Here is a 14982-nt window from a genome sequence, read left to right on the forward strand (position 1 = left end):
CTGCCCCTCTTAAAAGGAAAAAAAAAGTTTTAAGAAAAACTGACAGTTCTTACAGGAAGGTGAGGTGCCAATGCTCCACAGGATTCTGCTACAAGTAGACGTCTTTCCGGGTATTTGTGGTTAATCTAGAGTAAAAAAATAAATAAATCAAACATGAACAACAGAACCTCCTTCTTCCACAGAGAATTACTTTTCACAATAAATCCTGTTAAGAATGCAATAAAACTTCTTTTTTTCCACTTCTGGGGATCCCTGTGTGGCTATAACTGGATCAGGAATAAGGGATTCAGAGAGAGCCTAAAAAATGAGGTCACAAGGGTCATCTGTTAAAGAAAAAAGGATAAAGCAAAGATGAAAATGTGGCAAGGTGTCTAGAGATTGTGGCTTGCCTACAGCTAGGCTTTCCTTAGGATGTCAGGAGCAATTTTCTCCAGCCCTAGAAACATTAATTTATATTTAAATTTGAAAAAACCCACCTTCTGAATATGACAGACATGGCTTATTAATAGGTGCCAGGAATAACTCATCAGTTCTCTTTCCAACTAAGGGATTCGGAAGTAAGTCAATCAATGATTTAACCAGAACCCTTGACTAGTGATATGATTTTGTTTTTAAAGTAAGCAGACTTCAATCCACTCCTGTTTGTATACGCAAGATGATGGGGCTTTGCTGTGATGACTACACTGAACCATAACAAAAATAACAGAAAAATGACACATACTGGGTTTTGTTCCCATATGTCTTCTTCATAGAATATAAATCTTTCCTTGACTGGAAAAGAAGTATATCTGTTCTCATATTCCCATATGAAAAGGTGACATAATTCATTAATGTATTGGATGCCTAAAATTAAGAAAAGAATTACATAGCAATCTACTGGGCAACAGATTGGAGGTAGTCGGCTAGATAGATCCCCGATATCCATGTTTATTCAGGTTATAGAAGAGGTGGTGGTAAAGATGTTTATACTGATATCTGTAAATCAAATTTAATCTAGAAATAGTAATCCTGAAAACAGAATGGTTTGGATGTCAAAGTATGCTGTATATAAACTTTCATTTTGCTTCTTTAGTCTAGCTCAGTGAGCCTTAAAATTAAATGTACATACAAAAAATCAATTGTATTTCTTTGTATTGCAACCAATATTAATTAAACTAAGAAAATTCTGTTTGCAATAGTATCAGAAAGAATAAAATATTTAGGAATCAGTTGAACAGAAAAAGTCTAAAAATTATACTCTGAAAACCACAAAAACATCACTGAAAGAAATTTAAAGGAACTAAATAGATGGAAAGACATCCTAAATTCATAGTTTGGAAGGCTCACATTGTTAAGATGGCAATATTCTCCATACTGATCTACAGAGGTCCTCATGAAAATTCCAGACGGCTTCTGGCAGAAACTAACAAATTCATCCTAAAATTCACATGGAAATTCAAGGGACCCAGAATAGCCAAAATAATCTTGGAAGTATGGGAACTAATAAGTTCAAAGGGTTGGAGTTTCTTTTGGGGTGATAAAACTGTTCTAAAATCGATCGTAGTGATGGTTGCACAAGTCTGTGGGCACACTAAACACCAATGAAGTGTGCACTTTAAATGGGTGTAAGGTATCTGAGTATCTCAATAAAGCTCAATACGAAGAAAAGGAAATAGAAAAAACTGTTAAATACTATATGTACATATAAATAATGGTACAGAATTGTAAATTCAAAGTTGTATATGTGGTTCTAAGTTAATGTGACTTTCAATGATTACAGCCTCATCCTAAATTAGCATGCACTATAACCTACAGGGGACATAAAGGACTGTCACAGACAGCAGGACTATATATAATGTTCATTTTACATATTTAATTTAGATCAAACTCTAATAAATTTTAAAGAAGAAAATGAATACTCAAAGAAATTAGGAATAGAATTCTAAAAGAGGATACACTTTACTGATATTCCAGAGACCAGTATTTTTAAAGCACAAGTGACTATGTTATTATAAATAAGGCCATGATATTTGCCTTTATAAGAAATTCACCTTTTTTAAGGTGGATAAATAACACGCTTAATGACCTAAACATCAAGTCTAGAAAGTCAATGATCCTGAGTTCTACATAGGACTGGAATATTAAATTCAATATAAAACCAAAAGTACTGTTAGTAGATAGTGAGTTGGATTATAAATACAAAAACTTCCCACATCAACAGTTTACATTTCATATTCTGTATAGATTTGCAATATATACAAGTATATAATACATATATTATTTCTATTACCTACACACATGCACACACACCCAGCCTTCTTGCTCTCTCTTGAATTCACTGAGCACGCCCCTGAGGGCTTTTGTATTTGCAGTAACTCACTTCATTCAGATCCTTGCCTAAACATCACTTTCTCAGGGAGTCCTGCTCTGACCTCTTTCTAAAATAGCATTCTCCATCATTCTCTAACCCTTATCCTGCTTTGTTTTTCTTCACAGTTTATAGTAATACAAGACATATCATTTATTTGTTTATTCTTATCTCCCCATGAAAAGGTCTCGGTCTTTTGTTTACCACTGTACCTGTCATTGGAACTAGTTCCTTAAGTATCTGTTGGAAGAATGAATAAAGCAAGGCATCCAGAGCACTCTTAAGTGCTATTAAATCACCGTGCTGGACTACAGAAAAAGCAGCATAATTTAGATCCCACATAATTCCACTAATTCCTAGTGGCATTTAAAAAAGAAAATGTGAACACTTATAATAAACTAGAGTATAACAGCTAGGAGAAAACGCCATACAGTTATTTACCTGTTCCCAGCACTGCGGTAAAAGTTCAGCTTCTACACGTGTTGGTCCAACATGGCGTGCAAACGCCACACAACCTGTCAGTATCATTTGCCTGAAAAATAATACAAATGAATAAGACTTATACTTACATTAGAAAGCACAGCTAGGACTAAGGGTTCAAAAGAGTCAGCTCTGGTAGCTCAGTCAGTTAGCACCCACTCTTGATTTCGGCTCAGGTCATTATCTCATGGTTTGTGGGTTCGAGCCATGTGTTGGGCTCTGTGCTGACGGTGCAGAGCCTGCTTGGAATTCTCTCTCTCCCTCTCCCCTGCTGGCTCGCTCTCTTTCTCTCTTAAAAGTAAATAACAATGGGGCGCCTGGGTAGCTCAGTCAGTTAAGTGTCCAACTCTTCGTTTTGGCTCAGGTCATGGTCTCATGGTTTCGTGAGTTCAAGCCCCACATTGGGCTCTGCACTGGCAGCACAGAGTCTGCTTGGGATTCTCTCTCTCTCCGTCTCTCTGCCCCTCCCCCACTTATGTTGTCTCGTCTCAAAATAACTTAAAATAAATAAATAAACAAATATTAAAAAAAAAAAAAAAGCCAGCTCTGTAATTCACACCACACACAGTACTTTTGTACAATCAAATTAGACTTTTCTTACAATGGACTAGGTTGCCGCCAAGAGGATGAGTTCCTTAAGACTCGTTCTTCCAACAGTGGTAACACCCATTTGTGAGATGTTGTGAAGTTATCCTCTATTGGTGTGAAGTTGAATCTCATACCTCCTAAATGAACTTCCCATCCATGCATTCTAAGATAGTATGTCTAATGCTTCAGCATCTAAGAACTTCAGTTTCTAGCCACTAAAACAATCAGCGATTATTCCCCCAGTATTTATTTCTTTTTTTTTTAATTTTTAATGTTTATTTTTGAGAGAGAGGGACAGAGTTCAAGCGGAAGGGGAAGAGGCAGAGAGAGAAGGAAATACAGAATCCGAAGCAGGCTCCAGGCTCTGAGCCTTCAGCACAGAGCCCGATGCGGGGCTTGAACCCACAAACTGTGAGATCATGACCTGAGCTGATGTCAGATGCTCAACCAACTGAGCCACCCAAGTGCTCCTATTCCCCCAGTATTTCTATAATTCAAAACTAGGGTATCATATTAGTAAAATGATATTTCTTTTTTTTTTTAAATTTTTTATTAAGTTTGTTTATTTATTTTGAGAGAGAGAGAGCACAAGCAGGGGAGGGACAGAGAGAGGGAGAGATAGAATCCCAAGCAGACTCTGCACCATCAGCACAGAGCCTGATGTGGGGCTCAAACTCACTAACTATGAGATCATGACCTGGGCCAAGATCAAGAGTCAGATACTCCACCAACTGTGACACCAGGCACCACCAACTGTGACACCAGGTAAGAAAACGCTATTTCTTACATTTTTAAAAGTTAATTTAGTTATTTGACAGAGAGAAGGCATGTGTGAGTGGGGGAGGGGCAGAGAGAGAGGGAGAGACAATCCCAAGCAGGCTCTGGGCTGTCAGTGTGCAGCCCAACATGGGGTGTGATCTCACAAACCAAGAGATCATGACGTGAGCCGAAATCAAGAGTCAGATGCTTAACCAGTTGAGTCCCCATAAGCTAATATTTGCACCAGTAAAATGGTATTTCTAACATCAGAATTTTATACCCAAGGTAACTGCAGTAGGCAGCTTCTGACATGGTTCCCAATGATGTCCACCCCCAATATTCATGCTGTTGTAGACTGGACCTAATGACCTGCTTCCAGTGAACAGAATAATGGCTGAAGTGATGGGATGTCTTTTCTGAGATTAGGTTACAAAAGTCTGTGATATCCAGCACTGGACCCTTTCTACTGCCTTCTCAGCTGGCATGCTTTGATAAAGTATGTAGCCATGCTGGAGAGGCCCATGAGGCAAGGAACTGAAGGAAATTCTGGCCAAAAGCTGGTGAGAAACTGAGGCCCTCAGTTCAAAAACCCATGAGAAACTGAATCTTGCTAATGACCAACTATGTGAATAAGCTCAGAAGCAAATCCTTCCAAGTTGAGCCTTGACAGGACCAGCCCAGGCAACATGTGGATTACAGCCTTATTAGAGACCCGGAAGCAAGGACCCAGACTGACTCACACAAACTACAATATAAAAAAAAAATCAGTGTTATTTTAATTTGCAGACAACATGATACTCTATGTAGAAAACCTGAAAGACTCTACCAAAAAATTGCTAGAATACATGAATTCAGCAAAGTGACAGGATATAAAATCAACATGCAGAATTCTGCTGCATTTCTATACACCAATAATGGAGTAGCAGAAAAAAGAAATCAAGGAATTGACCCCATTTGCAATTCCACCAAAAACAGTAAGATATCTATGAATAAACCTAACCAAAGAGGTAAAAGATTCATGCTCCGAAAACTATAGACACTTGTGAAAGAAACTGAAGAGGACACAAAGAAATGGAAAAACATTCCACGCTCATGGATTGGAAGAACAAACATTGTTAAAATGTCTATACTACCCAAAGCAATCCCTATCAAAACACCACCAGCATTTTTCGCAGAGCTAGCACAAACAATCCTAAAATTTGTATGGAACCACAAAAGACTCCGAATAGCCAAAGCAACCCTGAAAAGGAAACCAAAGCTGGAGGACATCATGATTCCAGATTTCAAGCTATATTACAAGCTGTAGTCATTAAGACAGTATGATACTGTACAAAAACAGACATATAGATCGTTGGAACAGAATACAGAACCCAGAAATGGACCACAACTATATAGTCAACTCATCTTTGACAAAGCAGGAAGGAATATCCAATGGAAAAAGAGACAGTCTCTTCAACAAATGGTGCTGGGGAAAACTGAATGGCGACATGCAGAAGAATTGAAACTGGACCACTTTCTTACACCATACACAAAAATAAATTCGAAATGGATGACGACCTAAACGTTGAGACAAGAAACCATCAAAATCCTAGAGCAGAACACAGGCAGCAACTTCTTTGACCTTGGCCAGAGCAACTTCTTACTAGATAAGTCACCAAAGGCAAGGGACACGAAAGCAAACATGAACTACGGGACTTCATCAAGATAAAAAGCTTCTGCACAGTAAAGGAACAATCAACAAAACTAAAAGGCAGCCTATGGAATGGGAGAAGATATTTGTAAATGACATATCTGATAATGGGTCAATATCCAAAATCTATAAAGAACTTACCAAACTCAACACCCAAAAAACAATAAGCCAGTTAAGAAATGGGCAGAAGATGGGACGCCTGGGTGACTCAGTCGGTTAAGCGTCCAACTTTGGCACAGGTCATGATCTCATGGCTCGTGAGCCCGAATCGGGCTCTGTTCTGACAGCGTTGAGCCTGGAACCTGCTTCAGATTCTGTGCCCCTCTCTTGCTGTGCCCCTCCCCCATTCATGCTCTGTCTCTGTCTCTCTCTGTCTCAAGAATAAATAAACATTAAAAAGAAAAAAAGAAAAAAAAAAAAAGAAAAGAAATGGGCGGAAGACATGAATAGACACTTTTCCAAAGAAGACATCCAGATGGCTAACAGACACGTGAAAAGATGCTCAACACCGCTCATCATCTGGGAAATACAAATCAAAACCACAATGAGATACCACCTCAGAATGGCTAAAATAGGGGCTCCTGGGTGGTTCAACTGGTTAAGTACCTGACTCTTGATTTTGGCTCAGGCCATGATCTCATGGTTCTTGAGTTCGAGCCATGCATTAGGCACTGTACTATCAGTGCAGCACTGTCTGCCCCTCCCCTGCTTGGGCTCTCTCTCTCTCTCTCTCTCTCTCTCTCTCTCTCTCAAAAATAAACATTAAAAAAAATTAGTGATATCTTTGTGCTTAAAAAAAAAAAGAATGGCTAAAATTAACAACATAAGAAACAATAGTTGGCAAGAATGTGAAGAAAGGGGAACCCTCTTGCACTGTTGGTAGGAATGCAAAATGGTGCAGCCACTCAAGAGAACAGTATGGTGGTTCCTCAAAAAACTAAAATTAGAACTACTCTATGATCCAGCCATTACACTATTAGGTATTTACCTAAAGGACACAAAAATACAGATTCGAAGGGGGCACATGGACTCCAATGTTTGTATCAGCATTATCACGATAGATAAGCTATGGAGAGAGCCCAAATTTCCACTGACTGCTGAATGGATAAAGATGTGGTGTGTACACACACACACACACACACACACACACGATGGAATTTTACTCAGCCATCAAAAGAATGAAATCTTGCCATTTGCAATGATATGGATGGAGCTAAAATGTATTATGCTAAGTGAAATAACCAAATTAGAGAAAGATAATACCATACAATTTCACTCATATATGGAATTTAAGAAACAAAACAGATGAAAGTATGGAAGGCGAGGAAAAAAAGAGAAGGAAACAAACCACAAGAGCCTCTTAATGAAAGAAAACAAACTATGGGTTGACAGAGGGAGGTGGCTGGAAATGGGTTAGATGGGTGATGGGTATTAAGGAGGGCACTTGTGATGAGCATTGGGTGTTGTTATGTAAGTGATGAATCACTGAATTCTACCCTAAAACCAATATCGCACTGTATGTCAACTAAATTTAAATTAAAAAAAAAAAAAAGTCTTTCACTTTGTGCACCTGAGAGCTCTTACGGACCCCCCCAAGGATACTTGGACCACACTTTGAGAATCACTTTGTTAGAGCAAACCTTTCTGTCTCTAGAAATAAGAATATCCTGTTTGCTTTGTATGTCCTTTGAATTTGGGTGCTCAGGCTTCAGAAATCAACTAATCACCAGCAATGTTGTTACCACAAAGCTGATGTAATGAGGAAGAAAACACCACCAAGATATCAATAATCGATTAAAGTTTTTTCTTTTTTGTTTTGGCTTCATAGTTATGAACAAACAAATCCTCTGCTATAAGAAATTTATTTTGGAAAGTTTTGAGCCTTAGAAAGATTCAAAATTAAAGTTAATAGTATATATGCTTCATGATTTGATTTTTGTATCTTCAGTTATGCCTAGTGATTAAATTTCATATTGACTGGTGAAAAAAATGAGTGTTATTTTAAACCACATTCTTTTGGTGTAATTTGTCACAGAACAGTATATATTTAACCAATATAATAACTTCATTTGAATTGATAGATTTGAAAGTTACAAGAGTTTTAGAATTTTAAATATATTTTTCACTCTTCAGAATGAAGGTCCATTTTAAATGACTTTAAAATGCAGAATTGTAATAAAATAAAACAAAATAAAATAAAATAAAATAAAATAAGATAAAATAAAATGCAGAATTGTAAGTTTTTCCATTTTTGGTTATCTAGTTCAAAATAGTAAAACCTGATGGAAAAATAAGTATGTTTTCTTTTTAATTTTTTTAAGATTTATTTATTTTTGAGAGAGAGTGAGAGTGGGAGGGAGGAAGGGAGGGGCACAGCGAGAGGGGGTAGAGGATCCAAAGCAGCCTCTGAGCTGATAGCAGAGAGCCCGATGTGGGGCTTGAACCCATGAACTGTAAGATCATGACCTGAGCCGAAGTCTGACACTTAACCGCCTGAGCCACCCAGGTGCCCCTTCAATAGATGTTTTAAAGTAGCCAACTTCAAGAAAAAGCAAATTAGAATGTTTTATTCACATTAATTATAGAACGGCACTTGAAACTCAAGCAATGCTCACTATTTCGCAATATAAGTCAACTTAAACTGAATAATAACTTTAAATTTCAATTTAATTTAGCCAGATTAACTATAACTATTCTCTCAGGTTGAGGAGAATAATGACAAAGAACATCTGGACAACAACGAGGAAAATGTTGAGCCAGTATATCTTCAGTGTATATTACAGCTTCTTCTCACTTACCACAATCTTGTATTTTATCTTTCTGATTCCCCTTTATATTTATATTATCATCTCCTATGCCTATTTCTCAATTCTTCCTTTGCTTTTGTATTTCCTACTTTGGGAAGGCAAAATAACATGAATAAAAGAAAAATTGAGAAAGAAATTCCCAAGGTTTACGGACAGCTTTTTAGCTGCCTGTTCCCCAGTGAAAATTTCTTAATATCTGAATATTGTTTTTTCCCCACTAGTGTCTTAAAAGAATGAGAAGTCACGTATATTGGTTTCATAAATGTTTGACTCTTTTAGTAAACGACTTAGGTGAAATGTAGGCATTACAAACACTTGCATGAAACCCTCATGCGAAATGACTTTAAATCATGAGCCACCATCTACATAGTAAAGATATATCAACTTGTTGAAAGAATGTTAGGCCCCTGAAGGCAAACTTCTTAGCCAGCAAAGTTAATTCTAAAAAGTGTAACAGTTTTGAAATACAGATTGAAAACAGAAAAGGTCAGATAGCCTATCGATTATTAACAGCATTGGAAACAGGCTCTCGTAATGGTAAAAATAAATGTTCCCACTTGTACTAAATCGCAGGACAGGGATTATTTGACTAGTATTTGATGCAGGTAGGAATATGGTGGCAATTATGGTTGTTAGCAAAGAACTGGCAAAAAGCACCATTATTAAGCATAAAATGAAATTCTTCTTAGGAGACAAAGAAGCCGGAGATTTATTAAGTCAGGAAAAGTAGCAAGTGATTATATGACAAATACATTATGCTAACTTAACATTCTGCTTTGTTAATTTGTTACTCACATTATACACGGAAAGTCGACTGATTAGTCTATTTCAGTAAATACTTTTATACCTGTAAGGTAAAAATTTAAGCGTGGGCACGAGTGCTGAATTCCTGACCTAGCTCAACCTGATGTAAGGCCAATAGGTACTTTTGGCCACCAGGTGGCAGCTATTAGCTTTCCATGCAGAGTATGAAAACAGCCTAGAGATCTGAGGTTTCTGCCTTGCAAATTTAAAAATAACAATGTAATAAATGGTATTTAATTATTAAGTTGTCAAGATAGGGAAGAGTATTTTTCAAGGAGAAAAAATATTAATTTTCTTAGCACCATCAAACTGTCCTTAGAAAATTTTTAGTTTGCAATGAATAGTACTAATACAGTGATTTAATTTCCCTTCTTTTTCTTTCTTTTTAAAAAAAAATTTTAATGTTTATTTATTTCTGAAAGAGAGAGAGACAGAGTATGAGTGAGGGAGGAACAGAGAGAGGGAGACTTAGAATCCCAGCAGGCTCCAGGCTCTGAGCTGTCAGCACAGAACCCGATGTGGGGCTTGAACCCATGAACCTGAGATCATGACCTGGGCCAAAGTCAGATGCTTAACCTACTGAGCCACTCAGGCGCCCCAAATTTCCCTTCTTTCTATTGGACTAGCATGTGAGGACTGCTGGTGTAGATTCATCTTGACTGGATCCTGAAAGGACATGTTCTCCACTTGCTCAGGTATATTTTGGTAAGAACAGGAAAGAGATATATACTCATAATGTTTTAAAATCTATATGACTATTTTTATTCTCAGAGTTGAGAGATACCTTGTATTAAAATTTTGAGCTTTTACCCCCCACAAACCAAGAGCACCAGTACACACTGTATGTTAGCCAATTTGACAATAAATTGTATTAAAAAAAATAAAGACTTTGACTAGAATAGCAGACCGATTTTGGAAAAGTGTTATACAGATTTTTACTGTTTATAAACATGGACTAGACCTAGGTGTTCCAAAATATGTTTAGGTCTTTTATAATATTTGTAAGGTTTTAAAAATATTTAACATCATTGTAAGATTTATTCCTTGGAATCTTACCCTTTTTTCATGCTAATATAAATGGATATGGTTGGACCTTGAGGACATTAGCTAAGTGAGAAATCAGACAAAGATGTATACTGTAAGACATCATTTATATGAGGAATTTTAGAAAGCTGAACTTGTAAAAAGAGAGTAAAATGGTAGTTACCGGGACTGGGTGTGGAGGAACCGGGGATATGCTGTTTAAGGAAACAAACTTGGAACTAATAGATAAATAAATGCTGGAAATATAGTGCACAGCACAGTGATTATAGTCATTAATATTGTATCATGAACTTCAAAGTGATAAGAAGCTAGATCTTAATTGTTCTCCCTACAAAGAGATAATAATTATATGACATGATAGAGGTATTAGATAACACTTTGATGGTAATCATATTGCAATATATAAATGTATCAAATCAATCTACTGTATACCTTAAACTTACACAATGTTATATATTAATTATATCTCAATAAAATAAGAAAAATTAAAATAAAAAAATAAAATTTTGAGCTTTAAGTGGCTCAGTTGGTGAAGCATCTGACTTTGACTCAGGTCATGATCTCATGGTTCATGGGTTGGAGTCCCAAGTCAGGCTCTGCTCTGATAGTACAGAGCCTGCTTGGGAGTCTCTCTTGATCTCTCTCTCTCTCTCTCTCTCTCTCTCTCTCTTTCTGCCACTCACCCACTCACACTTTCTCTCTCTCTCAAACTAAATAAATAAACTTAAAAATATATATATAAAATTTTGAGCTTTACTTGTTTTATGATTTCCAACATTCTCAGATGAGGTAAAAAGTGACAGTCAGTAAAACAAGTATTGAATATGTAAAGTTACCTACCTAATCGTAAAGTACAATACTATTGTTTTGCAAAAGTGTAGGCAAAACTTTTCCATTAAGACAGAAAATTATAACAGAAAAACATTTCAAACGCCCATATTTTACCATCCAGGGCTTAGTCAAACCTATTGACCCACAAGGATGTTCTGTTCACGTTCACACCTGCAGAGCTTCACTTAAAAGCTCCACCTTTATTTAAAGATTTTACTCTCTAAGGTAGACATCATTATCACTTGATCGCAACCTATTCCCTGTTCTTCTGGGAAGTCACCTTGATGTGGGTCCCTTTACCACCCTCAGACAGAACTAATTTCTCCAATCAGGTATCAAGAGTTGTGAGCACTTGAGTCACGACAAACAAACAAAAAATACTATACCCCTCTAGCCACATAGTAATTGGTTTACAGACAGCCCAATGATGCGGAAATTCATATATTAAATATTTTAGTTTTGTGGAGCCTGTTAAGAAGCTGTGATCTATGTAATTCATCTGTGGGAAAAAGGGGGAATATTTAGGAGTTCTTAGAAATCACAAGTGAAAGATAAAGGCAAAGAAATATTTGAATTAGAAGTTTAAAGGTAACTAATATAAAAGTGTACAAATTCAACGTGAGTAACTGGAATCACAAGAACGAAGGCACTGCAGAACTCTGTGAATGAGGCCAGTGTTTCCTCTGTTTGTTAAAATAAACACCGGGACAGAAAGAAGGCATTTAGATTAAAATGCTAATCTTGGTGCCACATTAGTGAAATGAATCAATCAACATGATATTTATTTCCCAAAGAAGTAGTCATACCACCTCTGCTCATCATCTGGCCTCTTGATCAAATTGAAAAGTATATGGAGAAGCTGATCTCTTTCTTTAGGCTCAGGATGTAGGCATGCTGTACACAATATGAGGGGAATCAACTCCTAAAGAAATATGAAGGCGGAAAAAGTCAAAGTAAAAATGCGTTGCAGAATATGCTCTTCTTCCCCCAGAGTATTCTTAAATGGACATTTAAAATGAAATAAATCACAACATACAAAAGAGCAAATTCTAACTCTGTAACATTGGAATTCAAGAGAAAACACTGAAACATGTATTTATGTGGTGGTTGCAGAAAGGTGTGAATCACAATGTAATAAATAACGTTACTGAAGATTCAACTAACCTTATTTTCTTATCCAGTCCTTCCCAATCGTCTACTAGTTTTTGGACTATAGACACTATAAGCTGACACAGGAATTTTATTTTTGAAGGTGTTTTTAAACAAAAACTTGCAGAAGCTAGCTATCTTTTAAAGCTTGGCAAGGTACAGAAAATCAAGACAGGGGCGCCTGGGTGGCGCAGTCGGTTAAGGTCCGACTTCAGCCAGGTCCCGATCTCGCGGTCCGTGAGTTCGAGCCCCGCGTCGGGCTCTGGCTGATGGCTCAGAGCCTGGAGCCTGTTTCCGATTCTGTGTCTCCCTCTCTCTCTGCCCCTCCCCGTTCATGCTCTGGTCTCTCTCTGTCCCCAAAATAAATTAGCGTTGAAAAAAAAAAAAAAAATTAAAAAAAAAAAGAAAATCAAGACAACTCATCCCACTTCCGCAAGTACAGTATCATCTGTTTTATTAAGATTACATATAAGTAGTAATTCTGTACCTTCTCACTTAACACTATGGCTCATTAAAAGAAGACCATTTCCATAAGTGTTCGATGCTCTCAGCACTGCTACAGAGTATCAGCAGACATGGTTATGTTCAAATGGAGATTTTTAGTAATATCGTACTTGTTGCACATTCAACATGCAGAGGTAAATTCAGTATTTTGCAGGAAGTAATAACAAAGTTTATTTCTCTCTTCCAAAGAAATATTTAACCAAATTTATTTCACATTTTAATTAAAGTAAGACCAAAATTCTAATATATATGAAAAAGATATTAATGTTTTCATTTTGGAATGGATTTTCAAATCTAATGAGATAAAAGTCCAGAAGTGATACTTTCAGGAAAAACTTTCTAAATTAAGAAAATAATATTTTATCGTTACTTTTCAGTAAGATATTAAAGACGTAACTATGATGTAATAAGAACAGAATGATTACAACCCCACCATTTCTTTTTCCCATCTATCTTCCTACCACCAAAAAGTGCTAGTAGATTAAAACAGGAACTGACTGCTATGTAATAACGCGTGATACCCTGCAGAAAAATCTACACTGTAGGGCAAGTATCGTCCTGTTTTGAAGAGCTTCCTTAGAAATGGACGATGCCATTTTTTTAGAGGAGCTGAGACTGAAACTTAAAGGAACGACTTGAAGTTCCTTTCTACTATTTCTAAAGTCTTTACATATTATCTTAAAATTATAATTACCTGGTTATAAATCTTAAATTGAAAGTACGAAGATAGAGAGGAGAGCTAAGAATACATCTGAGAAGTAAAAAGGAATTTGAAACGTTTATTCAGTCATCTTTCTATTTGGGCACCTCTGTAAGTTTTGCATTACTGACCAAATGAAAAGGACAAGAAACAAAAGTAATGAGGGAAAATGATTTTGTACTGGGAATGGAAGGCTAGGTATAGATATGGATCCTGTATTGTTCAGTAATGTTTTCACCAAAGACTCAATATGATGCTTAATGGATTAGTCTTGACTTTACAGAAACTGAACAATCTTTATGAAATACTAGAGTAGGAGACCATTAATCTCAAGGACTCTCCTAATCCTTAGAGGATTCCATTAGACTGCTAAGAGCCAATGGATACTACTAAGACATGCATGAGAGTACTAAGACACTGCATCATCAGCATATCCCACTGAGAGAAGACCTTAAAGATGAAAAAGTAGTTATTCTAGGAGGCACTAACAAAAGGAGAAATTATTTTAATGTGTGAAAATCAGAAAAAGCCCCAAATATTTTATTTGTATTTTCCCTCATGTCAGATTCTTCTTTCCCCAAGTTTTCTTGCTTTCCTCCTCAATGTTCTTCTTGGCTTTCCATTATCTCTACATATATACTTTTCCATAATCTTCCTCCATTCTCTTTCTATTGTACCACTCTTTAAAGATAAAGTTATGAACACAGGTAATATATTTGCTGTAATTACAACTATATACATACATACTGTTTAAATATAATTATTTAGCTTCTTTATCTCAAAAACAAGCATAGCAAAATAATTGTTCAACTATTCTTTGTGCCTACATTTCCCCCCCTTTTTTTACATCATGATTCTTAGTGATCCTTAATCAGAGAGGAAGTTTATGTCCTACTATAAAGAATCTTTTAACTGAAATATGGCTATAGATGTGCCAAACTGAAAACATAATGACAAATCACAAACCTCTCTGACTTTTAGTTTCTACAAGTAAAAACATACAAAAATTAAGATTAGGGTAGAAATGGAAAATACTTCATATACATTAATTCCCTTATCTATTGCTTATGGAATTGTTAAGTTTTCCTTCTGAGATCAAAGCTGGCCTCAAAAAGTCTTAATACAGGACTTACCAAAGCACTTCTCAAGACAGCAGCTATTACCAACCAATTCACACACGGGAGGAAAACCTTTGTCATTTCTTGTACCCTCAAGACTCTCAAATTCTATGAATTAGGGCTCTGAAGGAAAATACTTTCCCTTTTCTGAATCACAGTAA

General features: G+C 36.4%; 1 protein-coding gene across 1 annotated transcript in view; it reads right to left on the reverse strand.

Annotated features, from left to right (window-relative positions):
- Nucleotides 1-14982, reverse strand: part of RELCH (RAB11 binding and LisH domain, coiled-coil and HEAT repeat containing) — a 109601-nt gene that overhangs the window by 45149 nt on the left and 49470 nt on the right. The window contains 3 exon segments of the mRNA XM_030292259.1: nucleotides 41-125; nucleotides 2789-2879; nucleotides 12160-12272. Of these exon segments, the coding sequence (XP_030148119.1) occupies nucleotides 41-125; nucleotides 2789-2879; nucleotides 12160-12272 (289 nt within the window).

Source organism: Lynx canadensis, chromosome D3, assembly GCF_007474595.2.
Source record: "Lynx canadensis isolate LIC74 chromosome D3, mLynCan4.pri.v2, whole genome shotgun sequence".
In the NCBI taxonomy this organism is placed as follows: Eukaryota; Metazoa; Chordata; class Mammalia; order Carnivora; family Felidae; genus Lynx; species Lynx canadensis.